At 45.5% G+C, this 27,854-nt stretch overlaps 1 protein-coding gene and 1 long non-coding RNA gene across 8 annotated transcripts in view; one reads left to right on the top strand and one right to left on the bottom strand.

The window, feature by feature from the left end:
- WNT5B (Wnt family member 5B) overlaps positions 1-27,854 on the top strand; it is a 137,863-nt gene that overhangs the window by 102,493 nt on the left and 7,516 nt on the right. For 5 of the 7 annotated variants that reach the window (XM_083700658.1, XM_083700655.1, XM_083700654.1 and 2 more), the window contains 3 exons: positions 15,824-15,963; positions 17,141-17,388; positions 26,321-26,613. In XM_083700658.1, the coding sequence (XP_083556784.1) occupies positions 15,833-15,963; positions 17,141-17,388; positions 26,321-26,613 (672 nt within the window). In that variant the 5' untranslated portion in view covers positions 15,824-15,832. Of the gene's footprint in view, positions 1-11,272; positions 11,368-14,563; positions 14,784-15,823; positions 15,964-17,140; positions 17,389-26,320; positions 26,614-27,854 lie in introns of those variants that run through there. The other 2 variants (XM_083700660.1, XM_083700656.1) reach the window with 2 other exon arrangements.
- On the bottom strand, positions 6,794-11,896 carry LOC310826359. Its single transcript, XR_014555787.1, has 3 exons — positions 11,684-11,896; positions 7,710-7,809; positions 6,794-6,877 (listed from the first exon to the last, which is right to left on the bottom strand). It is a non-coding gene; the product is annotated as an uncharacterized lncRNA (long non-coding RNA).

The raw sequence follows: 27,854 nt of genomic DNA, 5'->3' as shown, positions 1-27,854 counted from the left end.
AGCAGGCGCTGTAACCTTCCAACAGTTTGACATCACTCCCAAATGCGCACCATTCCGTTGTATTGCACGACAGAAGGATGCCAGTCAAATATAAGAAATAGGCAGCTGTTAAACTTCTACCTGTCATGCAGCTGTTGAAGGCATAGAATCTCTATGAAGCCAATCCTGAAAGAGTAGCCATGCTAGTCCTTTGCAACAATGCCAGCTTAGGTGTCTTGTGGCTTTTTGAAGTTTTTACTGCTTTATCTTGGCATGAGCTTTTGTGTTCTTGAGCTCACTATGGGCCCATCCACACTTAGGTTTGTCCTGTGATTTCAGCTGCTATTTGGCTTGCAAAGGAAAATCTACATATGATCGAGATTCCACATTTCCCCTGGTTTAATTTCACCATCACCTATCTTTCCCTATACTTTGGATACTTATCATGGTAGCTTCAGCCCACGGCCCACGGCTCTTCCTTTTTTAGTACAAAGTTGTTCTCTCTCCCATTGTACGTGTCAGCCTCTCAAATGTTTTTAAATGGCTCGTGCTGAGTTTTGTCACTTTCAGGCCTTTTGACCTTGTCCACCTCACTTAGCTCCCCTGTCTTTTACATGCCTTGTGAGTCAAAGAAAACACAGATAATATTTGCCCACTGTTCATAAAACACTTTTAAGTCAGCGTATGGAAGGCATTATATAAGTGTTAAGTATTTTTATGACGGGTTTATTACAGTCCATCTTCTCTGGCCCCAACATGTCTGAGCCAGGTAACATTGCCAGTGTTTTTTTCGTTGTTTTTGCTTTCTTTTTCTCCTCCTTCTCCTCTTCAACTGATCTTAGCCATCCTGCTTTTCACTCTGTTGCCTTTGCTTTCTGCTTTTCTGGCTCTGCACCCCAGAGACAGCTGTCAGAAAGCTGCTGAAGACCATCAGGTATATCTTGGCATTTCCTGCTGCACAGCCTCTGACCTTAGTGACAGCGATCCCTGCAACAGTGCTAGGCTACAGAAAGCCCGAGAAAGCAATAGAACAAGGCAGTGCTTAGATCACCGGGAAAGGCAGTATGAAAGTGGTACTGCCTGGTGGAAAGGTTGGGGCCACAGCAGTGGCGGAGGAAGCCTCTCTGGCACTGAGGGGCGGGGCGAACTGCCCTGCAGCGCGCACACGGTGCCCACACGGACTGCACATGCGCAGCACCCATACGGACAGTGCTTGAGCAGCAGCCCGTATGGACACCATACGTGTGCCCTCAGCTGCTCTACAGCTGGGGGAGAGAGGCAGCAGGCCATCTTGTCACCCCCCCCCGGGTGGCACCATGGGCGGACAGCCCCCTGCCCCCCCTTCAAACACCCCTGGGCCTCAGAGTCTTTCAGGAGAGCAGCTGCTGCATGCTTCAGGTTGCAATCCCTGTTCACAAGGGAGGAGGACAATGCAGAACAAGCGTACATGACTTGTCTCAAAGAATCCTGGTACAGTCATACCTCGGGTTGAAGTAGCTTTGGGATGAGTATTTTTGGGTTGCGCTCCGCGGTGACCCGGAAGTAATGGAGTGTGTTACTTCCGGGTTTTGCCACTTGTGCATGTGCAGACAGTCAAAATGACGTCATGCGCATACGCGGAAGCAGCGTATCGCGACCCGCTGACACGGGTTGCGTTCGCTTCAGGGTGCGAATGGGGCTCCGGAACGGATCCCGTTCGCATCCAGAGGTACCACTGTAACTAGATTGTGAAGAGTGCTGGGAATTATAGCTCTGAGGGGCATGCTACAGTTCCCAGGATTCTTTGCAGGGAATCCATATCCATTTAATATATGGTGTGCATATAGCCTAAGTAAGCTCTATTGAACTTTGGAAACATGCATAATATTAGGGAGCAACTGGGACCTGGTTCTCCCCATGGTTTAAAACACCTTAATAGGAAATGCACCCATACCAAATAATTTTATTTATTGATTTCGCAAAATTGATATATTGTTCGATTGTAAGAAAACCTCAAAGCAGTTTACAAATATGATCAAATTTGGGCCACAGAACGGGTGGTGGGGTAGCCTCTCCCCTGCCACCAATGCTGTTTCTGAAATTTAAATCTTCCTTGGTAGAGGAAACTACTCTTTTGTTCACAGGGGAGGAAATAATAGCTACCATTTCCCAAAGATAGTAGACTGTTCATGTAGGAAAGAGCAAAGCAAGAGAATTTGGCAGGAAAATCATAGTACTTCACCATAGCTCCCTAGAGTAGTAAATGGGTTATTAAAATCATACCCAGATATGGAGGTAGTAGAATATATTTCTCATATTCTTACTTGATTTTTGAAAGTTAATAATTCTATAGTCTAGGTGGGATATGGACTGTGCTAATTTTCACTCCAAACATGGCTAGAGAAGCCACTACATGGAGCATGATTCTTGGTACAAGCTTTAAAGCATTCTCAATTTAATGGTTTCATGATTTGTCCTTTTACTTGAATTAAAATTACAATCACGCACATTGTGGGAGACAAGTTTAAAAACAGATGACAATAAGGAGGAAAAATGGCAGCTGTTGGAATACCACCACTCAAGTGTTCTCTAGATTACATCTTTTGGGGTGTCCCCCTCCCCTTTATGGTTCTATTCATTTCTTTAGTTGCCTAATAAAACCTTACCTGCAGCAAATCCTTTATCTAAGGTCATAAATGCAATCAGTAAACGAACTTATCTTGGAGAAGGATCACTTTCAGATTTTAATTGGGTTACAGCTGTCTGTAACAAACAAAACCCTGGTTCTGGGATCATACTGATGAATCTCTTGTATTCTCTGAGTCCTTTGCTGCTGGCTTCCAAAAGAAATGAGAGTTTGGAATGGAATAGGGGCACAACTGCTCTGACTCGCTATGGTCATTCCTATGTTCCTAAGCTTCTGGCAGCCAATCCTAAACACTTGCGCTGGCATGTCCTCCTGCATTTGTCTTGTAATATCCAGTGCCAAAAAAGTGATTTTGAAAAAATGTTATTAGTCAATCAGATGTTTCTAGTGAAACACAAGGCTATTATTATTTTTGCTGATCCGTGAACCCCTTGTTTAATCTCATATCCTTCAGCCCAACTTCTGTGGAGACCAAGTACTTGCAAGAGGATTTGCTGTTAATTCTGTTTCCATTTCTGCCCTCACCTCTTCCTGCTGTCTCTCCCTACTGTCAAATGTTAAATTGTAAGCTTCTAGTGGGCTGAGACCTTTTTCTCTTTGTGCTACCATGTGAAAACCACTCAACTGTTGTGTATATCAGTGGCACTACAATGGTACACATCTTTCGTCATCTAGAATTAGAGCAGCAATACCTCTCTAACGCGGGTGGCGCTGTGGGTAAAACCTCAGCGCCTAGGACTTGCCGATCGCATGGTTGGCGGTTCGAATCCCTGCGGCGGGGTGCGCTCCCGTCGTTTGGTCCCAGCGCCTGCCAACCTAGCAGTTCAAAAGCACCCCCGGGTGCAAGTAGATAAATAGGGACCGCTTACCAGCGGGAAGGTAAATGGCGTTCCGTGTGCTGCGCTGGCTCGCCAGATGCAGCTTGTCATGCTGGCCATGTGACCCAGAAGTGTCTGCAGCCAGCGCTGGCTCCCGGCCTATAGAGTGAGATGAGTGCACAACCCTAGAGTTTGGCAAGACCGGCCCGTACGGGCAGGGGTACCTTTACCTTTACCTTACCTCTCTTGTGCCTTGAGTTTAAACATCAGTAGCTTTTTTCCATATTAAATGATAATAAAACATTCAATATTGAATAAGAAACTTTGCATCAACATTTTCTGTCCAAGACTTCAGTTTTTCAAATTTGTTAAAAGTTACAGTACCACACTCCCAGGAGGTACTGTTGTTCTGTGTTAACATATTTTGAAAAGCTGGATGTGTTGTTGTTATTATTATTATTATTATTATTATTATTATTATTATTACATTTTTGAATTATATTATTTAATTTTTGAATTGCTGCCTATGAGGCATCTGGAAGTGATTTACAATATAATGAAAACATATAAAGCATTTACATTAAGCCACTCATCCAAGGCAAAAAAAAGTATTCATCTTTATCTCAGGAAACAGGTGTATAGCTTTTCTTTACATGGCTGTGAAATAGGGTAGGGAATCTCATGCCCAGGGGCAATGGGTGGGGCAAATGCAGTCTTCCATGCCTCCTTATCTGGTCCTTTAGACTCTCTCTAGAGTCCAGACCATATACTTCTTAATGGCCCTACTCTGTGCCTCCGGAGTGATTTTACTTGGTTGGAATGTGTTCTTGAACTGTGATAATGGCTCTTGCTTGCCTGGATGGAAAATAGAGAGGATTATGGAATCCTCTAGCTTTTGCATGGTTGGAACATGGCACACACCACAAAGGTAAGAGAATCACATCCATTGCTCTGAACATTTTTGCTTCTGGTCCCACCCACCACTGCCATGCGTTCCCCAGGTTTCTCATGAGCAAATGTGACCCTAAAGGTAAAGGTAAAGGGACACCTGACCGTTAAGTCCGTTTTACTGGCCGAGGGAGCCGACGTTTGTTTGCAGACAGCTTCCGGCTCATGTGGCCAGCATGACTAAGCTGCTTCTGGTGAACCAGAGCAGCACACGGAAACGCTGTTTACCTTCCCGCCGGAGCGGTACCTACTTATCTACTTGCACTTTGACGTGCTTTCGAACTGCTAGGTTGGCAGGATCAGGGACCGAGCAACAGAGGTTCACCCCATTGCCCTAGGCTCTGTGGTTTAAATCACAGCGCCACCCTTGTCTACATGTGGCCCTGCCTTGAGCTATAAAGGGTTCCCCACACCTCATGTAAGACACATTTCCTTCAGCTGGAGAATAACACTCAAGAGTCTGATGAACCAGACAATAGCCTGTTTCCAACCCAGACCTGAAATGTTGCTCCATTGCTCCAGATAGCAACCCCAGTTTTTAAGAGGTAAAGGTAAAGGTTCACGGGGAGGCGATGGCACCTGGCGCGCACCTGGCGGGGGAGGAAAGGTGCAAGAGTTAAAGCAGCAGAGAGATGAATTCTGGAACTCCCTGCCACAGGAGGCGGCTGTGGCCAACAGCCTAGGTAAATGTAAAGGTACCCCTGCCCGTACAGGCCAGTCTTGACAGACTCTGGGGTTGTGCGCCCATCTCACTCAAGAGGCCAGGGGCCAGCGCTGTCCGGAGACACTTCCGGGTCACGTGGCCAGTGTGACATCGCTGCTCTGGCGAGCCAGAGCCGCACACAGAAACGCCGTTTACCTTCCCACTGGTAAGCGGTCCCTATTTATCTACTTGCACCCGGAGGTGCTTTCGAACTGCTAGGTTGGCAGGCGCTGGGACCGAGCAGCGGGAGCGCACCCCGCCGCAGGGATTCGAACCGCAGACCTTTCGATCAGCAAGCCCTAGGCACTGAGGCTTTAACCCACAGCGCCACCTGCGTCCCAGTTTTTAAGAAACCCTTTACATTTCTTCTGGCCATTCTCCAGTTCAGACAAGAAAGATGGATGGAGCAGGAGACACCACTTTCATATGGTGGCTATTTGAGTGCAGCAGGAAGCAAAGAGAATGAGCCAATGTGTAGACCAGAATGAGCCAATGTGTAGACCAGGGGTCAGCAACCTTTTTCAGCCGTGGGCTGGTCCACCATCCCTCAGACATGTGGTGGGCCAGACTATTTTTTTTTGGGGGGGGGGGAAATGAACGAATTCCTATGCCCCACAAATAACCCAGAAATGCATTTTAAATAAAAGCACACATTCTGCTCATGTAAAAACATGCTGATTCCCAGACCGTCTGTTGGCCGGATTTAGAAGGCGATTGGGCCACATCCGGCCCACGGACCTTAGGTTGCCTACCCCTGGTGTAGACCCAGAAACATTCCACTCATGGAAGAAAAGATTAAGAGGAGAGGTTTCCCTGCTAGGTGCAGCATGCGAGGAACTCTTGTTTGCAACCTGTCGTGCAAGCGCTTTTCAGTTTATTGCTCCATCCATGTTATCCTTGGTATCAGTGCTGAATTCTTCAATGATGTCGCAGAAGGGCAGGGCACATAATCTGTCTCCTTTGGAGGGAGAAGATAAGAGGGAACACAATCAGACTTTGGATAAAAGGAACTTGTAATGAAAGGCTTGTGAAAATAGAATAGAATAAAATAGTAGCTTCAGGGCAAATAGCTGCTTGGGTTTGTGTTTGCATTTGCATATGTGCATGAGTGATGTGATTTAGGCTTATATTTAGAGTAGACCCACTGAAATAAATGAGATGACTAAAGTGGCATTGATTTCACTGGGTGCATGAGCCCTGTGGGATCTGATTTCTTTCCGTAGGGCCTGTAAGATAGAGTTGTTCCGCCTGGCCTTTGGCTTAGAATCAGTTTTATTTCCTCCCCCTCTTTCTTTTTCCTTTCTCCTCCTGTGAAGAGGCTGCATCCTAATGTTTTAATGTTGTATTTTAATCTTGTTTTTTAAATCGTATTTAATCAACTTGTTTTTATTATTGGTTGTTAGCCGCCCTGAGCCCGGTCTTGGCTGGGGAGGGCGGGGTATAAATAAAATGTTGTTGATGTTGTTGTTGTTGTTACAAGGGCTGTGTACACAAGATATATTATTCTCAAAACAATGAAGACTGAGTAGTAGGGTTTTCCCCCCCCTGTAGTCCACACACAATCTTGATCTACAGTAGTGCATTTTTTTGCCTCTGAAGAGTCCTTCTTGGAAAAACATGTTTTATGTGGAAAATAAAATCTCATTGCAGATTGATTCTACATTACCTGGAGTATGTCCACTTGAAAACAGATAAAAACAGATGCAGGTGATCCCAGCAAGTTGGTATCCACATCTTTCCAACAGCTAGACCTGTACTGTACCAAGATTGCAATCACCACTTCTTTCTTAACTAGGATGGGGGCTGGGACAAAATGGCATGGGAAACCTAATCAAGGGGAGGGTTTTCAAACATGTATCAAGTAACCACACCCACCCTTGTGGACTGCAGGATCTAGAATCATTCTAGATTGAAACCAACATGTTGAGGATGAGTGTGAACCATTTTAGACTGGAAAATACCACATTCTTGTGCTACAAACAGAGTGAACACAGCCTAAGTCTGGATCCAACCCATAGCCTTTTTTACATCTTCCCAGATGAAAGAATGTTTGGGAGCCCTATATGTTGGCAGTGATTGGTGGTGGTGTCGTTCACTTCAGCCTCCAGTTCCTCCTCTGAAAAAACAGAGGTTTAAGTGAGTCCATTGGTGGTGGTGTTTAAAGACAAATCATTAAAATATTTCAGACTGGACTGAGACATCTGCACTCTTTGATTTCTATGGCTCTGCTCTGAGCTCTCTTTTTTTAATTATTATTAACTCCCAAAGGTTCAGTCACATAAATACCACGTTAAGAGGCTTAATGAAATACAGTAGTACCTCGGGTTAAGAACTCAATTCATTCTGGAAGTCCGTTCTTAACCTGAAACTGTTCTTAAACTGAGGTACCACTTTAGCTAATGGGGCCTCCCGCTGCCGCTGGCACACGATTTCTGTTCTGATCCTGAAGCAAATTTCTTAACCTGAGGTACTATTTCTGGTTTAGCTGAGTCTGTAACCTGAAGCGTCTGTAACCTGAAGCGTCTGTAACCCAAGGTACCACTGTACTGTACTTCAGTCTTAGGTTCTCAGCCAGAAATAACCACAAGAGAATTGGTGCACCATGAGAGGAATTCCTGTTTGCACTCTGTTGTACCATCATCCTATGGTTTATTGCTCCCTCCATGTTGTCATTGGTTTCAGTCCCTGAATTCTTCACTGATGTCAAAGATGGGCAGGGCATATCATCTGTCTCCCTTGGGCAAAGAAGATAGAGGGAATACAATCAGACTTTGGACAAAGGGAACTAGTGAAGAAACACTTGTAGCATGATTCAAAAATTCAAACAGCAGCCTCAAGGCAAATAGCAACTTTGGTGTGTGTACATTTGCATATGTACATGTGATTGTCAGTGGTGAAAATGGCAAAGGGAGGAATTAAAACCATCCCCTCATGCCATGAACCCAATCCTGATTGGGGTCCTCTGTGAGTATTGCAAGTTAAAAGAATACTCTGAGTCACAAAATTAAACAAAATGTGACTAACATGACATCTAGTTCATTCCAAAGAAGTTAGTTATACTGGAGTCTTTGGAGAGATTCAATCCTATGCATGCTTGTCCTGAAGCAAACTCCAGTTAATGAAGTCAGTGAAGATCCAAAGGTTCGGGCTGTAAGGCTACTTTGGAAGTAAGCACCATTGGACACAAGACTTTCTTCTGAGGAAACCTACACAAGAGAGGGCATTCTAAGACAGGGGTAGTCAATGTGGACTCCCTGTCTACAACTCCCATATACCTTGGCCATTGGCCATGCTGACTGGGTGTGATGGAAGTTATGGTCCACAACATCTGAAGGCAGCATGTTCTACGTCTGAACATTAACTAATTTATTGATAGGTCTCTTTAAAGAGGGCTTCCTCAACCTCGGCCCTCCATATGTTTTGAGACTACAGTTCCTATCATTCCTGACCACTGGTCCTGCTAGCTACGGATCATGGGAGTTGTAATCCAAAAATATCTGGAGGGCTGAGGTTGAGGAAGCCTGCTTTAAGGTTATGAGAGGATGAATGGAGGCTTCTTTGTTTGTGGCAGGTGGCAGGCTCAAGGCTGGGACAGGAGTTCTGGGTGACATGATGATCTCCAAGAGGTTGTTCTATGTGTAGAACCAAGGTCTTTATTTAGACTGGAACCCTTGTATAGGTGCCATCAAGATTTGCCAGGATTGTTATAAGGTGAAGCAAGGCAAGGTTAAGTCATCACCTGCAGGGAAAGAACAGCTAAATAATGTCACTTACTATTGACAGAACTGTAACCTGACTATTTACATATTTATTCATCTATGTCTTGCTGACTCCATTGAGGCAGGCACAAAAGAAAATGTGCATAGGATTGCTGCAAGGATTGTAGCACCATATCAAGGGCTCCTTAACTGTCTCATAAGGAACTTGTTGTGCTCAGCACCTCATATTTTCCCAACACAGTTTCCCCTTTCAAAACTTTATCATTCAAACCATGAACTGGAGTTCAATCTACATAATTTAGGCTCAAATTCCTCAGTGCTGAAGGGTCCCTGCTCCCGAACAAGATGTTTACAGTTTTGCAGCTCTCCCAAACTCTTTCTTGTGGTCCAAGAAGGCTCCCTTGTGTCCAGCATCCAGAAACCAGATTCTAACCCAGTGTGTCTCTGAATGAACCTATGCATGCAGATGCCTATACCTGGGACTGGCTGGCAATGCTTTTCAGTGACGTTGCGCCATCTCTGTGCCGATTCGGCATTTATTATGGAAAAACCATCCATCCACACGCAACTTCCTTCCTCTCTAGACAGGCAGGCAGAATTTTCCATTCTACCCATCACTTCTTTTTAAGAAAAGAAGAAATCTTAACAGAAATATACCGTTCCCCTCCTCCAGCACACATATGTAACAAACAAGGTTGGAGAGCTGGAAGAGGTATGGTATATAAGATGGGAATAATGCAGCCCAGTTTTTGTCAGTTGCAGATCCTGCTGTGCCTAGATAGTGTGCTTTCCTTTCCTTCGGAGAGCCAATCATACAAGGTATTTTTTGTCCCAAGGCTCATTCTGGGGCTGGCAGGTCTCACATCTGCCTGCCAGGTGTAACAGGCCATCAGGAACAGCAGGTACATCACATATGAGGCAGTGCAGCAAGCACAGCTTTGGTGCAAACAAACACAGCAGCTTTGCTGTAGCAGCTTATAGGAATCTGAAAATAAAAATGCTTCAGCGGCCCCTGAACTCTTGAGCTTTGGTGATTGATGATCGCTGCTGGTGTTTATGAGGATATCTATGAAACGTAGTTGCTTGCATACCTTGGATCGTAAACCGATCGGTTGCAGACCAAGAATCCTGGAGTGGGAAGCTTGGCAGGGGAGAAAGAAGGGAACCTTTTGGGACCCAAATTATTGCAACAGAACTTTGGCCCCAGGGCTGATCTACATCTGAACCATAGAATCATAGAGTTGGAAGAGACCACAACGGCCATCGAGTCCAACCCCCTGCCAAGCAGGAAACACCATCAGAGCACTCCTGACATATGGTTGTCAAGCCTCTGCTTAAAGACCTCCAAAGAAGGAGACTCCACCACACTCCTTGGCAGCAAATTCCACTGTCGAACAGCTCTTACTGTCAGGAAGTTCTTCCTAATGTTTAGGTGGAATCTTCTTTCTTGTAGTTTGGAACCATTGCTCCGTGTCCGCTTCTCTGGAGCAGCAGAAAACAGCCTTTCTCCCTCCTCTATGTGACATCCTTTTATATATTTGAACATGGCTATCATATCACCCCTTAACCTCCTCCTCTCCAGGCTAAACATGCCCAGCTCCCTTAGCCGTTCCTCATAAGGCATCGTTTCCAGGCCTTTGACCATTTTGGTTGCCCTCCTCTGGACACGTTCCAGTTTGTCAGTGTCCTTCTTTGTCTCTTCCAGGAGGAACCTGGTGTGTAGAGACCGTATGTATGTGTGATGATGACCCAACCTATAATCAGCATGATGGAGCAGGGATGCTATTTAAGATGAACAGGAGGAACCACTGATCTCATTCCTGGGAACCAAAGACTGCTCCTAAACACCAAGGGTCAAACTACACTTAAAAACGTAATAGCAGCCTCACATGTGTGTATGTGCCAGTGTGTTTGCATGCAATTTAGATCTGCACTGCTGTGCTGGGGAAAGGGGAAATTTCCACTTAGTGTTGTTTCCCAGTTGGAATCCCTTTCCCACAGCTATTACTTGCTCCATGGAGCGAAATATACAGGTCTCAATACGATATGTGTGTGTGTTGCCCTGCAGGGAAAATAGCAGCTTCATGAGCTTTAAAGAGGAAAAGGACACAGTGAAATGGTTGCAAAAATTCCTTAAGCACTGTGGTCCTGATTAAAATTAAGAGCAGTGTGGTGTAATAGTTAGAATCCTTGGCAAACTGAAGCGCATTGGGTGACCCTGGCCAGTCCTGCCTCTCAGCTTAACCTACCTCAACAGGGTTGTTGTGAGGATTAAAGGAGAAGGGGAGGACCATGCCCACTACCTTGAGCTCCTTGGAAGAAAGGTGGGATATAACTGAAATAAACAAATAAAATTCATCTCCTGTGGTTGCTAGTAATACTGGAGAGCTGTGACCCTTATTTGCCCTTGGTCAGACAATGTGATTTGTATGACTTGTAGGCATCATCTTCAGCCTCTCTTTTCGGAAATGAAGGACTAGGGTGGCCATGGGTCCTACTTTACAGAAGACAGTCCTTTATTTGAAGGTGTCCTCTATTCAAGCAGTGTGGAATTAGATCTACCTATACTTCAAGGTAGTTGTAGCCGAGACAGATGTCATATATCCTTCTGCAATGTCCTTGCAGCACAGCATTTTCACAGTTTAAACAAGGAAAGAGTTGCCTTTGGGGGTTTAATTTGAAATGAGGTTTACTTGTGTCAGGTTTGGGGAAATTTTTCTATGCCTGTGTTTCCCCTGGAATTTGTGCATGAGGCTTGGGGAGGTTCAGGCTTTTGGGTCTGCTTTGTTTTTTTACTAGAACCCTGAAATCCACATGGATGTTTGATCTATAGACTCATTCCCAAAGCAAGATCATAAACAACAACAATAATAAAAATACTATGGCTCACCTGTAAAACATCAGTTTCAGCAAATAGTCCTTTTCAAGCTGGTGTTTCATCTGATGGCTCATTCCCAAAGTAAGTGATTCCACAGTCATCATTCATAACTATGAGCCAACAATAAGGCTCAGCAGCAGCACCCGTTTTCTGTGCTGCAGATGAGCTGTGAAGATGAGGGTGCCTTTGAGCATGTGCAAAGTGCAATGCCACCCAAGAATCACAATTTGTAAGATGGGGCAGCTTCCGGATTCTCAGGTGAATTTGAGCCCCAAAACCTCTCATTGTAGAAATGAAGCACAGGATCTGTACCAGTTTAGAGACTGGAAGGGAGTATTAGGAAGTGATGCAACAGAATCTCTGGCCACGGCTTGCCTGTGGGTTTGAGGATCTGATGTTTGGACAAGAGGAGAGCCTTTGAAGTTTTGCCTGAAGTTCCCTGAGCCGGCTCTCTCCCCCTCCATAAAGCCATTAGGCTCTGGTGGTGCCAGCCCTATCTCTTGCTCCATCTTGGCTGCTTTCCCCCACCCTCACTTACATACACAAACCTCCTGCCCTCGGGGTTGGAAGGAGGGGCAGGACCGTGAGTGAGCGGGGTTATTACAGGGAGTCCTTTTGAAGAGGAGGTTTATTTTCGGGAGGAATTGCGGGGGAGCTGTTAGTCCCCTGCCATAGAGGCCAGGTCATTTCCGGGAAGGCTCTGCATGACAAAGGAAGGAGGTTTCACTCCCTTTGATCTGCCTTCGCCGGACCATGCGCTGCACACCTGCTAGCGAGCCGCCACCATGCTCTCTGGAAGGGGAGCAGAAGTGCCTCTGGGGCGCCCCCTGATGGGCTAATACCAAATGCCTTGGAGCCATCCCTTGGGGCTGAGTTAAGCCCCACCCTGCAACGATACTCCATCATTGTCTTCATCGGCTGCCTCTTTATAATGTGTGGAGCCCTCTCATTCCTAATCAGACTATCTAACCGGGTGTTATCAGTTCTCTCTCTCTCTGACAGTGCATTTCCCAAACCCTGCTAATAACTAGAGATACCTGGGATTGACCCTGCATGCATTTGGCTGCAACCCCTCCTCCTCCAATATTCACACAGTGCATTCAGAAGTTAGGTCCCATTGAGTTTAATGGGATTTACTCTGTGGTAGGTAAGCATAGGATTGCAGCCACATCTGAGGTAGGAAAAGAAGGGTTTGCCCCCTCTTCCCTACTCGTTCAGTGTACTACTCTGAGCAATTTGTGTGCTTGCATTATCTCCCACAATCAGAAAGTGCACCAGTGAGCATATCTGTTGTCTTACAAGGAAGCGATGGGGAGCCTGTGACCTTTCAGATCAGCCTTGCCCAACCTGGTGCCCTTCAGATGTTTTGGGCTGCAAATCCCATCAGCCTCAGCCAGTATGGCTAACTGTCAGGGATAATGAGAATTGTAGTCAGACAACATTAGGCAGTCCCAAGGTTTTATATGCCTGATTTCAGGGCGAGTAATGGGTCTGGTGCACTTTAAAGGTCTATGTAAATTTCCTGCTATAGCAGCAGCCCTAAAGGGCAGTAGGCTCCAGTAAAGAGTTCCCATTCAAAGCTCAGTATGGACACAGTCATGCACCCTCCCTAAACTAAGTATGAATTCCAGTGCTGAAAGTGACATGGCCATTGAGTGCCCCATATCCATATCTCTGCTGGTGAAGCTGAGCTCTTTTGATGAGCTACAGCCAAATTAGTGGATTGCCCTAATTTGGGTTTGAGCTGATTTAAAATGTCACAAATGATCCTGTGAAACCTGCTTCCCCCCACCCCCCATGCAGCTTCCATAAGAGTAGTCATGCTAAAATAGCTAAAATAGTGAAGTATCGTGGCATCTTAAAAACTAAAAAATTATTGTGGCTGAAGCTTTTGTGGGCTAGAGTCCACTTCACCAAATGCATGCTAAAGTGAACTCTAGGCTACAGAAGTTTACACTATAATAAATTCGTTAATTTTTAAGGTGCCACAAATCTTCAGGTACTTCTGAAGAGATGTGATGATTTACAAAACCTTTGAACACAGGTTTCTAAATGAGTCATTTTCCAGAAAGCCCATTTTTAAATATAATCTATGTATCTATGTATCTATCTATCTATCTATCTATCTATCTATCTATCTATCTGCAGAATTTGTGTTACTCTTGACACAATAAATCTGTTGATAATTAAGGTGACCTAAGCCCCTTTGTTTTGTTTTTACAAATCTTCAGATACTACTTCTGAAAGGGCAGAAATGATTTACAAAACTTTCAAACACAACTCTCAAAGTGGATGATTTGCCAAGATAGTCAGAAGGCATGTGCTGTTGTTTTTAAATATATGCAGAAATTGTGTTACTCTTGACACAAAGGGTAAGAGATAACAGGAGCAGTAACACAATCTTATGCAGCCTTCTTGACAAAAGGATGTTCCTTCCAGTATGAACGAAAGGGGGGTGGGGGTGGGGACCATGAAAGACATCTCCTCTCCACCTCCACCCTCCAGTTAATTTTTAAACAAGAGTTGGCTCATACTTTCCTGGAAGTTTTGCCTATTGACTTGAATTACCTACCCATCCCCCCTTGGCTAATTTGGTTGTGCATGGTAGCAAGGGAAGAACACTCTGCAGGTGTTCAGACACTCTCCTCTTTATTATGAACTAATTAATTGTGCTGACGTTAAAATATCTTCCAGGGATGATCCTTTGCCCCCAAATTAAGCCTTGCCAATGGGATCTCTTTGAAAGGAAGTGAGCAAGTTTTCTAGCGATCTGGTCTGGAAAGATGATATCCTTCCAGCCTCCTTCTCCATGTGTGTGTTTTGGGATGGAGTTGATGATTAGCCATGAGAGGGGCAGGGGAAGTTTCTCTGTTCTCTCCCCCCCCCCCCATTTTAGTGTACTGCTCTTCTTGTTTCTCCTCCTTCTCCTTTACCTCCCTTTTTCTCTGCGGGAGGTCAGGCCTGCTCCAAATGATCCGCATCACACAATCCAAGAGATGGGATGCCTCAAAGCATTTTGGCACACAAATGCAAGGCTCCACCTCAGCATCCCTTGCAACCACTGCAAAAAGAAGCCTGGGTGCAATTTCTAGATTGCATATTGTCAAGCCAGGTGCGCCACTGTCTAAGTATGTTGCCATGCCAAGCAACTGCATGAGTTGCTTTTGTGTAATCGGGTCAGCAGCCCTTGTAGGATTTAAACTGAGCCAGGGCTCACCCCCAGAGCCTCCTTTCACCACTGTGATATGCCTAGTAATAGTAAGCTGGAGACAAAGACCTTTCCAGGAAGATAGAAGGCTTTGAGAATGCCAGGTGGTACCAGATCTGCCTCGTATCCATCTTCTGGGACTGTGTTAACCATTGCACTGTTCACTAAGAGGAACTTAGCTCAAATCTGCTTCCCTCCGAGGGGTTAACCACCTGAGGGATGAGCAGCCCTAAGTGCTCTTAACCATTTTAGCCTCAAGGAACAAGAAAATACAGAGTTAAGGAGGAAGAATTATGTGTAAGTCGAAAGCTGGCACAGCTAACATTTCAGCACCTGCGTCCAAAAAGGGATGCTGTGTAACTTGAAAGCTTGCTGCAAGACCAGCCGGAAAGTATGCCTTGATTTTAAGGGCCCCTGTTAACCTCCCCACCTTTTCACACTTTGCTCATTTTTAACTAGTACCAGACCTCTCGTTTTTGTCGCTGCTTCCCCTCCCCGTCCTACCCTTTGATGCATGCCCTGCTTTATGAATCATCCCGCCAGCCCTCCAGAGGAATTGCCTCACTTGCTTTGTGTCTCTCTCTAGTCCTCCTAGCCAAGAAGTGAATGCCTCTGAGCATGTGCAGTCTGTAAGTGGAATCTACTGCCACGGTTCGTGCCACCCACCGACCTCTCCCATCTCCGTGGGTGGGTGGAGATGCAGAAGGGTGGGCGCCCTGGGAGAAGATCTCCGGCGCGTCTCCAAGCCCAGCAGGTCTCCAGAGACGCCCTGCGCGGTGGCTGGGGAGAGGGGGCGGCGGAGAGCAAGCGAGCGGCCAGCCTCCCTGCTGCAGAGATCCCTCCTTCCCTCCCACCTCGCCGGAGCTGCTGCGCCCCCTCCCTCCCTCCTCCTCTCTCGGGCTGACTCCCCTCCTTTTCATTCCCTTCCCTTCCTTGTCTTGCAGGGAGCCCTGATGTGTCTCAGCCTGGCCGGGCAAAGACGCGGGAGCCGCGGGAAGCGCACCATGCCCGGGACGCGGCTGATCCTCAGCCTGACTCTCCTCTGCGGCTGCACGCAGCTTCTGGTCGAGGCCAGCTCCTGGTGGTGAGTGAGACCCAACGGGCGATGCCCGTCTTACTTTTTCCTGCCCTTTGTCCTGTGTTTGCGTATATTTTGGAGGGGGGCCCGAGGAATGGTGAGGGAAGAATCCGGGCACGAAAAGGGGAGCTTTCTCTCTCCAACATCACCAGCACCTCCGCACTCAATCCCCGGGGACGGATAACGCACGTGGAGTTTCCTCCTGGCCTTAGAGGCTGTGTTGGAGACTTGGGATTTTGGGGAAGTCGTCTAACTGCCCCTCCCGTTCCTGCTTTTAACAGCATCTTTTGCAGACTCTCTCTGCAGTTCGCCACTCGAAAGACAACCCAGTGCGCGCGTTGGAATCAGTGTGTGTTGTTGGCGCCTTGTCTTTTCTGCAACAAAAATCTCTTTTTCGAAAAAGCCCCTTTGAAAGTACTTCTGATAAGTAAGGGGAACGGACTGAAAAAGCACATTCTCCCCTCTCAATAGATGCGACTAACTAGCTACGCTTCCCTCTCTTGGCTTTTTCGTTTTCTCCTTTGCGTCCATCGTTGTCCTGCCCGGACTAAGTGACACCCTCAGTTTCGAGTTAATTCCGTTGTAACCAGTAGGAGTTTTTACTTCCAAGGACTTAAAAATTGCCAGCATTTGTGGAAAACTCGTTTGAAAGGGCGGCAGGGTCTATGTTGTGACTTTCTGTCACTTTCTGGGCAGCGCCTGGCACTCTTCTGTTATTAAACCAAAAGTCCACATGGAGACTGTTTTTTTCCAAAGCTCGGATCAAGGCAGGCATTTCCTGATGAGAGACCCTAAACTGGTGTTTGGTGGGGTGTGCTGTTGGTTCCTGATCAGTTGTAGGAAACTGTTGGTTACCCCGATTTAATTAATTCCAGAAGTGTGGCTGTGTTAGTTTATGCATCCGATGTAGGAGGCTGGTGCCTTTTAAAGGGGGGGGGAGTAGTTAGCTACTTTGAATCCTCTTCCCCAATTAGGGAAGTCTCTGCCACTTGGCTCTTAAGAGGTCTCTTTGTGATTTCCCCAAGCAGGGTCTCCCCCTTCCAGCCCTGTCCACATTCTGTTGGAAAGACAAAGACTCAAAAGCCAAACTGTGGCTGCAAGAGACAGACAAGACAGAGAGAGACAGAGAGCTGGCCTGAGATTGGATTGATTGATTCATCATGGTGTTGGTTTCTCATTCCAGGTCATTGGCTATGAACCCAATCCAGAGACCTGAGATGTACATCATTGGCGCCCAGCCTGTGTGCAGCCAGCTGCCAGGGCTTTCCCCGGGGCAGAGGAAGCTGTGCCAACTTTACCAAGAGCACATGGTGTACATTGGTGAGGGGGCCAAGAACGCCATCAAGGAGTGCCAGTACCAGTTCCGGCAGAGACGATGGAATTGCAGCACAGTGGACAACACGTCTGTATTTGGCAGGGTCATGAGCATAGGTAAGTGAGGGTCCAGGGTGGAGAGGGTGGGGTGGTGGTTCCAAGGATCATGGAAGGTGTGATGGAGATGAGAAGGTGTGGACTGGGAGGCGTCAAGAGCAACACCTGGGGAAAATGGGGCTCCCAAGAGCAGAGTTATCTAGAACAAGTGATAGATGGGAAACCTGCAATCCTTCATAGGTTGCTGGACTCCAGTTCCCATCAGCCAGCACAGTCCAGTGGTCAAGGAATCCACCTAGTAGTCATGGGAAAATGTGGCGTGATCTTTTAGAGTAACCAAATGAAATTTGTAACACACGGCATGATAAAAGTCTGTCATTTCATCAGGACACGTTATTTGTTGTTTACTGTTGCAATGATTGTTTTCTGAAAATTTATCTTCTGTACCATGAAAATAAATAAAAACTTCTTTTTTTAAAAAAAGGATGATGGGGAGTTGTAGTCCGGCAACATCTGCAGGGTCACAGACTCCCCATCATTGCATTAAGAGGCTGGGTAAAGCCGTAGAAGTGCGTGGGGTCCACCATTAAGGCTAGAGCTACTTTGAGGATATCATCACCTGAGAATATGGAAGTAGGAAGGCGATTTGCACATGGGTGCAAGCATGGTGCACCAAGGAGAAAAGAGAGGGGTTGTAGGTGGCATGAGTATCACATGCAAAATGGAGCAAATGGTGTTAAAAAGTCATGGGAAAGCCAGTTTGTATGAGAGAGGCGGGAGAGCAGGTGGAAAGTAAAGGGGAGCCAGCTAGCTTCCAGGTAGCACTGGTTGGAGAAAGGAAAGGAGATAAGATTAATGCCAAGGGGAAATGGTTGTGGGTGGTTTGTAGAGCCAGGGAAACCTGCATGGAAGAAAAGGGTGTGATTTCATATAGTGCTTGATCAAGTGCTTGAGGAGTAGCAAAGATATAGTGATAGATACAGTACTTGCAAAGACCAATCAATCCTTAATACTGCTGTGCCCGATTTAAAGTCTTCCCCTCCCTCTTTCAAAGTATCTAAGCATAACAGATCTCACTCTTGCATCAGGCTTCACTATTAAATAAATCCCTAAAACGGGCTTCCTCAACCTCGGCCCTCCAGATGTTGTGAGACTACAATTTCCATCATCCCTGACCATTGGTCCTGCTAGCTAGGGATCATGGGAGTTGTAGGCCAAAAACATCTGGAGGGCTGAGGTTGAGGAAGGCTGCCCTGAAGCATTGATCAAAGATATACCTTGAGTTACAGCTCACTACCTTTTTGAATACAAAGGACAAATGGACTGAACCGAAACTGTGAGTCATTGAAACTTGTCTGTAACACCCTGCTGGTCAATGTGTCATGTACTAGAAGTGTTAAAAGGTTTTCTGATTAGAGATGGTATTGTCTGAAATGACTAAAACATTTGCATTGGAAAACCTCCCTTGTTTCCTCTAACTACATAGAGCAGCTACCTTTGCATTCTGCCTGATGAAAAGTTATGTGAAGCTTAAAGAGTGTCATGCTTGAAATCAGTCCCACAAGAAAGGAACCCACTGCCAGTCAGGGCTTCCAATTGTGTGATGCATGTCCTTTATGTACTGCACAGGTGTGCAGTATAGTCACTGTTTTGGAAATTGGACCAAAGGGATTGCTGCGTCGCTTGCTGTCTTACCTGTTTGTATCTCTTTAGGTGCTTATTGGTCACAATTGGCATTTAAAATCAGATGCAATCAAAAATGTCCAGAAGACATAAGCTCTGTAGTCAAACAACTGACCTCTTATTCTAAATGTATTGGGGAAATGCACTCTGTACATTGCTCAGAGTCAACATTACTGGATGTGCTTATCATTATCATTGAACCTGGTTCCATGATTAAGCTCTGGCTGTATCTACACTATTGGGAAGGGTTCTAGAACTTCCCTGGGTATATTATTCAGTTATCCACCTGTTTGGAGAGTCAACACACATCTGGAACTTGGGGCGGAGAAGCAGGTTGGAGCTTTCAGCAGAATAGCAGTGTATGGGTCCCATGCTGTGGAATACTCTTACAGCAGAGATTTGGCTGGCATCTTCCTTGTTTTTGACTTTTGGGCATCTCTCAAAGACGCTGTTTAAGCATAGAGGTATTTGCAGCTGTTTACGTTTTATTTTTGATCAGCCAGTCACCTTAATGATTATCTGCATTTTTTAAAATGGTCTTTTAAGTTTTTATGTTGTACACCAACCTGATATTTTATGATATGGCAGTACAGAAAAAGCTTTTATAAACAAATAATGCAAGTGAAGTCTGCAACCCACTGATCTCTCTTCCTTTAGTTTTCTCTCTCTGTTGTCGGATTACTCAGATAGGGAAGCCTTATTTGGAAATTCCACTTCATTGTCTTACAAAACCCACAGACCATTTGTGCCCTGCTTGCCTTCTCTCATCTCCAAAATATGACATGCAGTCCCTTTGCTTCATGGGGCAAGGAAGGAGGGGAGGCTGAGGAATCGCTTTGCTTTCTTTCTCCATCAGTGGAGTCCTGGAACCTGCCCACCATGAGAATATGGGGCATCTCCAGGGTGCCATCTGCCCTGCAGTAAAGAGGTTCATTGACAGGCCATTTCAATACTTGAACTGAGGTGTGAGGTGGAGACATTGTTCCAAACCCTTTTGAAATGCAACCCTCCGCTGGCAAGAAATGGGGAAATCCGGGCTCAGGTTTGATGTGTCCACTGTGAGGATAATAAAGGAAAGGTGTTAAAAACTACAGCCTCCTTTTCTCAGGGTTTTCCCAGAGGTGGAAAAGGCCCCTTGCAAGGCAGCAATATATTCCTTCAGAAATTCTCCTTAACATTCAGAGGAATTGAAGTATGTTTTGAGAAAAGGTGGTTGTCGCCTTTAGAGTATTTATTTCTCACTGATAAACCTCCTCTTTGTAATCAGTTTCCTGGTTTAGGATACCTACATTTGATTGGATGGCTCTCATTGGTTAATTAAACATCAGCAATAATGGGCCATGTTTTAATTTTGAGGATATTTTAGGAAAATGCCAGTTATCTTAAAATATCTTGCATTGTTCCCAAATAATTAATAATTAGACTGAAATCCTATAGCAGCGAATAAGCCCTATTAAGCTCAAAGGGAATCACTTCTGCTCTGTGTAGATGTGAGCAGTTAATCACTTACATCCAGATTCCCTTCCAGACAATGAGCTGAAAGTGGATTAAATTCACAACAAAAATGTAGCCAACCCCATAAAACAATGCAACAATATTATAACCTACACACACAAACTTTTTGATTAAAATACTATTTAATGAGTGTGTGTGTGTATGTATCTGTTTTTCAGTCCTCTTAGCATCTGTAATTTAAATTCAAAATCTACAATGGCTAGGCCACAGATTACAGTGAAACTTCTTGCTGTACTTTCTATTCCCCACAGGGACATTTACAAGTGAATGTTATAAATGTTTACTCTGAAGCAAGTCCCCACTGAGTTCTGTGATTACAGCATACCTAAGATGTTTTCAGAGTCTCTTGTCTCTAATCCCATTGGAGATAAGTAGATCTAAGCGTATGATCCTAAGTGCATTTGCTTGGGGATAACTTAAGAGTGAGGCAACAGGGACCAAATGGGCATCAGAGGTCATCTATATTGTCAATTATTCAAATAACATTAAGTTACACAATGTTTTCCTTTAAGTTTCCATAGCTCAGTGGTACAGCATCTGCTTCACATGCAGAAGGTTCCAGGTTCAATCCCTGGCACCTGAAATATCCCCGGATATTTGTGGCCCCGGAGAGCAGCTCTCAGTCAGTGAAGACAATACTGAACTAGAGGGTTGATAGTGTTGAGAGACAATCTCGTGCAGTAGTTAGCATGTTCAACTAGAACTTGGGAGACCAGGGTTCAGATGTTCAGCTGTGAAGCTCACTAGGTGAGCTTAGGCCAATCACGGCCTCTTAGCCTAACCTTACCTCTCAGTGTTGTGGATGAAATGGAGATATGGGGAGGGAGAGGCAAGTATGGTTACCTTGAGCTCTTTGAGGGAAAGGTGGGATACAGAAGTGTAATAATAAACAAACAACAATGAAACACGTTTACAATAAATTATACATAAGATTATTGATTAGTTTTATTAATTAAAAATATTTATATACTGATTTTCTCTTGAAATGTCCCAGCTGGTTTACAATAAAAAGTTCCTCATTATTTAATCATAAAAAATACAATAATGCAATTTGATCAGCAGAAACTCTGACTGGCTGAAACAATTAATATAATTCCTGTAAACTACATGGTAAGCTACATGTGGGTTAAAGCCTCAGCGCCTAGAACTTGCCGATCGAAAGGTCGGCGGTTCGAATCCCTGCGGCGGGGTGTGCTCCCGCTGCTCGGTCCCAGCGCCTGCCAACCTAGCAGTTCGAAAGCACCTCCGGGTGCAAGTAGATAAATAGGGACCGCTTTCTAGCAGGAAGGTAAACGGCGTTTCCGTGTGCGGCTCTGGCTCGCCAGAGCAGCGATGTCACGCTGGCCACGTGACCCGGAAGTGTCTCCGGACAGCGCTGGCTCCTGGCCTCTTAAGTGAGATGGGCGCACAACCCCAGAGTCTGTCAAGACTGGCCCGTACGGGCAGGGGTACCTTTACCTTTACATGGGATATATGTGCATAGCAGCCAATGCTGATTACCTAGGAATCTGCATAGCAGACTGGGGATTTTTCCAGCAAAATGAATGTGTGTGTCTGTGTGTGTGTGTGTAGGGCTGGTACTGTCCATATAAGCCTTATGTAAATTAATGCATGCACATGCATTTTGCAAGCCATTCTTGTATCACAATAGAATCTTGCAAAACCCCTGTGTGTGTGAGTATATATGTATTTACATACAGTACTTATACGATGTCCTACAACAAGTTCTCAGGGTGGCTCATGCCAAGAAGTAAAACAATTAACAATTCAATAACGGTTGAAAGCAAAGAAGTATAAATACAGCATAAAAAAACAGTCATGGAGGATAAGACCAGCTTAAAGTTAGGACTGATTAAAAGACCTGATGAAAATGAAAAGGTATTTGGCTGGTGCCAAAATATCACCAGAGCCAGTGCCTGGTGAGCTTCCTTGAGGAGGGCATTACAGTGGTACCTCGGCTTAAGTACTTAATTCGTTCCGGAGGTCTGTTCTTAACCTGAAACTGTTCTTAACCTGAAGCACCACTTTAGCTAATGGGGCCTCCTCCTGCTGCTGCTGCGCCTCCAGAGCATGATTTCTGTTCTCATCCTGAAGCAAAGTTCTTAACCCAAGGTACTATTTCTGGGTTAGCGGAGTCTGTAACCTGAAGCGTATGTAACCTGAAGCATATGTAACCCGAGGTACCACTGTACTTAGCTGGAGTGGCATCAGGGAAAAGGCCCATTGCCACCTTCGATGTCTCACTATGAAGGGAGTTCTTGGGAAAAGCACATCTGAAGAAGACACTTCCAGAGGAGCACATTCTTTTGCATGCCTCCTCTAGAGATGGTGCGTGAAATAAGGTGCATAATTCTCTGTGGTGAAAATTCTTCTTTAAGAGCTTCCGCGTGATTACATGCATCAGGAGCGAGGAACCTTTTTTAGTTGTTGTTGTTGAGGGCCACATTCCTTAGGTCAGAACTTTCTAAGCGCTTCATGTTGTTGACACACTTTTTAGACATGCATCATTTTGCGACACAGTAATTCAGTTTTACTAGCAAACCGGAGGTTAGATTAATCCCTTTCCAGCCCTGGGAGGAGTGTGGGGAGCATTTGTGTGACATACCTACATGCTGCAGCTGATACATTAACATGTCACAATGCACAGTTTGAAAGGCTCTGCCTTTTGTCAGGGGCCTGGGCCGCATTGCCATTTGTGAATTGGACTGAAACCAGCAGTGGTTGGATACTGAATAAAAAATGAGTTGGGAAACACTTTCTGCCTTCTCTTTTCTCACTCTCTGCTACCCACTTTCCCCACTCTTTTCTTCCTCACCCAGCAGGCTACTGGGGAATTCTTGCCAGACCCAAAGGTCTGAACTGATCTCCTACAGTGGAGTTTTGAAATTAAGTCAAGGGCCACAATTAAGTCAAGGATTGCAGGTTGCCCACCTGTGACATATACTCTGCTTGAATGTTGCACCTTGCTTAGCTGCTCAAAGAACTTAAAACAGTAAGGAGAGCCCTGCTGTATCCGACCCAAAGCCTGACATTTTCTGTTCAGCACTTTTCTTTCCAGCAGTAGCATTCTGGGGAGCTGACAAAGTAGGATATGAAGGCAGCAGCACTTCCCTCTTGGTTATTCCTGAGAATCTGGTAGTTATGAACACACTGCCTCTTTGTGGCTAATAGCCGTGATAGGAACTCTTTCAAATCCCTGAACAATTTCAGTGTTTATTTTACTTCCAAATATCCCGCAGGACATATTTCTTTCCTTTGCCTTCTTGAGGCGGCTGAGAATGAAGCAGAATGGTAGGAGCCACAATAAAAATGTGACGTGAATACTTACAATTTAGCGTGATTCAGCCACTGCAGGAGGTCTCTTTCTACCAGGGCTGTGTAGTGCCAATAACTGAGCAGATCCACACACTTCCTGGCTTATATGGAGCCCAGCCTGTCCTTTGTTGTATCCAAAGCATGGAGTCAATAAGAGGTCCCAAGGGAAGTCAACTCAAAGGAACAAGGATGAGAGGATGTCTGATGAAGTAAAGGAATCATAAACCATCTGTCTCCCTGCTGTCATTTCTACCCAAAGATACCAAAACCTTGAGTAATCATAAGGCATATCTGAGGGGAGGAGTGACACATTCTCACTCCTTTTAAGATCAGCAAATTCAAACAACAACACACAACTAAAGTGGTTGCTCTGTCCATAGCAACAGCAAAATCCCAATATGGTGCATTCTTGGGCGCCAGTGCACATACAGAATTATGCACAAGCTGAGATTGCTCCCGTACACAGATAGTGATTCACCCACAAAACTTTCCCTAACATTCATCCAGGGCAGCTCCTGCTCATATGGAGCTCTGTGCACAAACACGTAACTTTGGATCTGAATGCTAGTGTCAATATTGAGTAATACTATTATTGTGGGATATTTGCCAACTGGTTTCCTGTTGGAACTGGCAGGAGACGGGGAAGTTAGGATTTGGGGCGAAAATGGGCATGGCGGTGTCAGATCTGGGTGTCAGATGTGTGTTTAAACCCAGATCTGCCACAAATCACATGGACAATGGGCTGTGTGTGTGTGTGTGTGTGTGTGTGTGAGAGAGAGAGAGAGAGAGAGAGAGAGACCAGATTGAAGGAGCAAGTGTTGCATGAGGGTGGGAGCTGGTTGTTACCCTCTCCTGTGGCATACAAGCTTGGTTCATTTTTCACCACTAGTTTCAGAACCCCCGGGGGGCAGGAAAAATTCCTGGGGAGAGAGACTAGGGGGATGTAAATATATGGGTTGGTGTGGGGGGAGACTTCAGTGTGGCTAGAGTGGTGGATTCAGAGATAGACCCAGGCTCAATCCCCCACCCCTTGAGCTATGAAGTTTGGCCTATCTTTCAGTCTAACCTAACTCACAGGGAGAGGGAGGAGAGTACTGTAAGATCGTACTGGAGGAAGGATCTGGACAAAATATATACTAAGCTGGACCGAATCCCTTCCTGCTTACTTTCTGTGTGATTTTCACAGATGCACGTAAGCAAATGGATCTGTTGTTGTAAGTTTCTGTGGTTTCGCCCCAAAGGTGCCTGGTCAACCTTCTGGTCTTAGAGTAAGATGGAGGGTGGGGCTTATCATTATCTATAAAGGTTGTCTGTGGAATTGTCTGAAAAGAGGGGAGAGGACTCAGTGAGAACATAACAAGAGCCCTGCCAGATCAGAGCAAAAGCCCATCTAGTCAAGCATCCTGTTCTTACTGTGGCTAGACAAGTGTGTGTGGGAAGCCCACAAGCAGGACTTGAGTGCAGCAACACTCTTCTAATTTGTGATTCCCAGCAACTGGTAGAAGAGCATAAGAAGAGGCTGCTGAATCGGGCCAAAGGCATCTAATCCCAACACTCTTCTCACAGTGGAAAATGAAACAAGGGACCCTCCAGACATCCTTTTTATTGCTCATTCATGATTATTTATGCTCAGGATGGTATCAGGGCAGTTATACACAACCCTATTTTCAATACTGCAAAAGCTTTGTGGCAGACATACAGCTTCATTTCCAGTTAGTGCATAGCTTCTTGCTGAAATCCTGTAACTTCTCATGCCACAAATGTTCCAGGGTTTTGTTGTGGTTGTGCTTTAGTACAAGAGTGCCCCTTCAGACGGCAATCATGTGGTAACGTTGGAGAAACATTGCTGAACTACTAATAAAGTGGAATAACTTGTAGACAGTCCAGTATAAATCCACCACCAATTTACTGTTATTTTATCAATGGCATGTTATGGAATACACCTGCAAAACAGAAAAAGGCACCAGTCCAGAGATGCCCCAAAAGAAACTTTACAGTCCTTATATTAGCTCAGGTAGAAATTAATTTTGGGTGGTGTGCTATGCAAATAGTCAATAGAACCCAAATTGAGTTATTTTACCTAGCAGTTGGGGGTATTTTCCTTCAAAGAATAGAGTCTCATCTTCAGATGGTACAAAATTCTGAACTTACATATGTTTTCTCAGAAGACCTACGGGTATAGGGTAGTATATAAATAAAATAATAAAGTAAGCCCTACTACATACGGTACATACAGTGGGACTTACTCCCAGGTAATTGTGTATGATTGCAGATGCACTGAAGGGGTCGGAACTAATAACTGTTGTAGGCGATTCCCACACTGAACTTACTCCCATGGAGGGATGATGCCCTGGACAATGAAATGTGTGAGCAATACAGAACTGCAGAAGCTTGCGTTGTAGTATAAATCCCTAGACCCTCAGTGCCTCTATTAACTGAGATTTGTGTATTTTTGTAACCTTCCCATTTTCTATGCCAGGTAGCCGAGAGACCGCATTCACTTACGCTGTTAGCGCTGCAGGGGTGGTGAATGCCATCAGCCGTGCCTGCCGTGAAGGGGAGCTATCCACCTGCGGTTGCAGCCGGACAGCCCGGCCGAAGGACCTGCCCCGAGACTGGCTTTGGGGCGGATGCGGGGACAATGTGGAATATGGCTACCGTTTCGCCAAGGAATTTGTGGATGCCAGGGAGAGGGAGAGGAACTATGCCAAGGGATCCGAGGAGCAGGCCCGCACACTCATGAACCTACAGAACAACGAGGCCGGCCGCAGAGTAAGATCCTTTTTTAGCACTTTCTCTTGGGGGAAGAGGCAAGTTTAGATTGTAACTAGTGTGCTGCATTCTTAACAATGAGACCAGATTATAAGACCCAGCAGTTTATCTGAACCTAATAATAAATGTCGGGACGCGGGTGGCGCTGTGGGTAAAACCTCAGCGCCTAGGACTTGCCGATCGCATGGTCGGCGGTTCGAATCCCCATGGCGGGGTGAGCTCCCGTCTTCGGTCCCAGCTCCTGCGCACCTAGCAGTTCGAAAGCACCCCTAAGTGCAAGTAGATAAATAGGTACCGCTTTATAGCAGGAAGGTAAACGGCGTTTCCGTGTGCTGCTCTGGTGCCGGTTCGCCAGAGCAGCTTCGTCACGCTGGCCACGTGACCCGGAAGTGTCTGTGGACAGCGCTGGCTCCCAGCCTCTAGAGTGAGATGAGCACACAATCCTAGAGTCTGTCAAGACTGGCCCGTACGGGCAGGGGTACCTTTACCTTTACCTTTACTAATAATAAATGTCAGTAAACAAACCAAAAGCACACGGCTCAAGCACCTGAATACTAATTATTACATTGCCTTTTCCAGTAATCATGGAACCATTCCTACCTGTCATGCATGCATATCATTAATAATAATTCATAAGAGTAGGAGTGGCAAATATTTATGTCCCACTCTTCTAAAAGGACCTAGAAAAATGTGCAAAAAAAAGAAAAAATATGTGTTCCTTGGACACTGAGAATTCTACAACTCTGCTTTAATAGCTGCATGGCAGGCAACAGAAGTTCAACAGATGAAGCTTTTCTCCTGGCATGGAGATGGTAAGGTGCCACCTGTTAGGAACATAGGAAGCTGCTATACATTGAGTCGGACCATGGCTCCATCTAGCCCAGTATTGTCTTCATCGACTGGCAGCAGCTCTCCAGGGTTTCAGGCAAGGGTCTCTCATACCTGTACCTGGAGTTGCTGGGGTTGGAACCTGGGACATTTTGCATGTAAAGGAGATGCTCTCCCACTAAACTATATTCCTTCTCCTGGGGTAAGGGGAATTTCTGTTGAATTTCTGTTGTGAGATGCAATTGTCAACATGTGAATAACTGCAGTTGGATCAGGAGACCTGAACACAGGGCACAAACTCTTATGAGTTGGAAATGTGAAACGAAATAACTCAGAAAATAGAGGGGCCAGGTCTGTTGAATGAAGGCTGTGTATGTGTATCTTCAGGGTTCATGTGTCCAATTTCATCTTCT

This window comes from Podarcis gaigeae (genome assembly GCF_964106915.1).
Source record: "Podarcis gaigeae genome assembly, chromosome: 10".
Taxonomy (NCBI): domain Eukaryota; kingdom Metazoa; phylum Chordata; class Lepidosauria; order Squamata; family Lacertidae; genus Podarcis; species Podarcis gaigeae.
The sequence above is the reverse complement of the archived record's forward strand: the minus strand, read 5'-3'. Positions and strand labels throughout refer to the sequence as shown.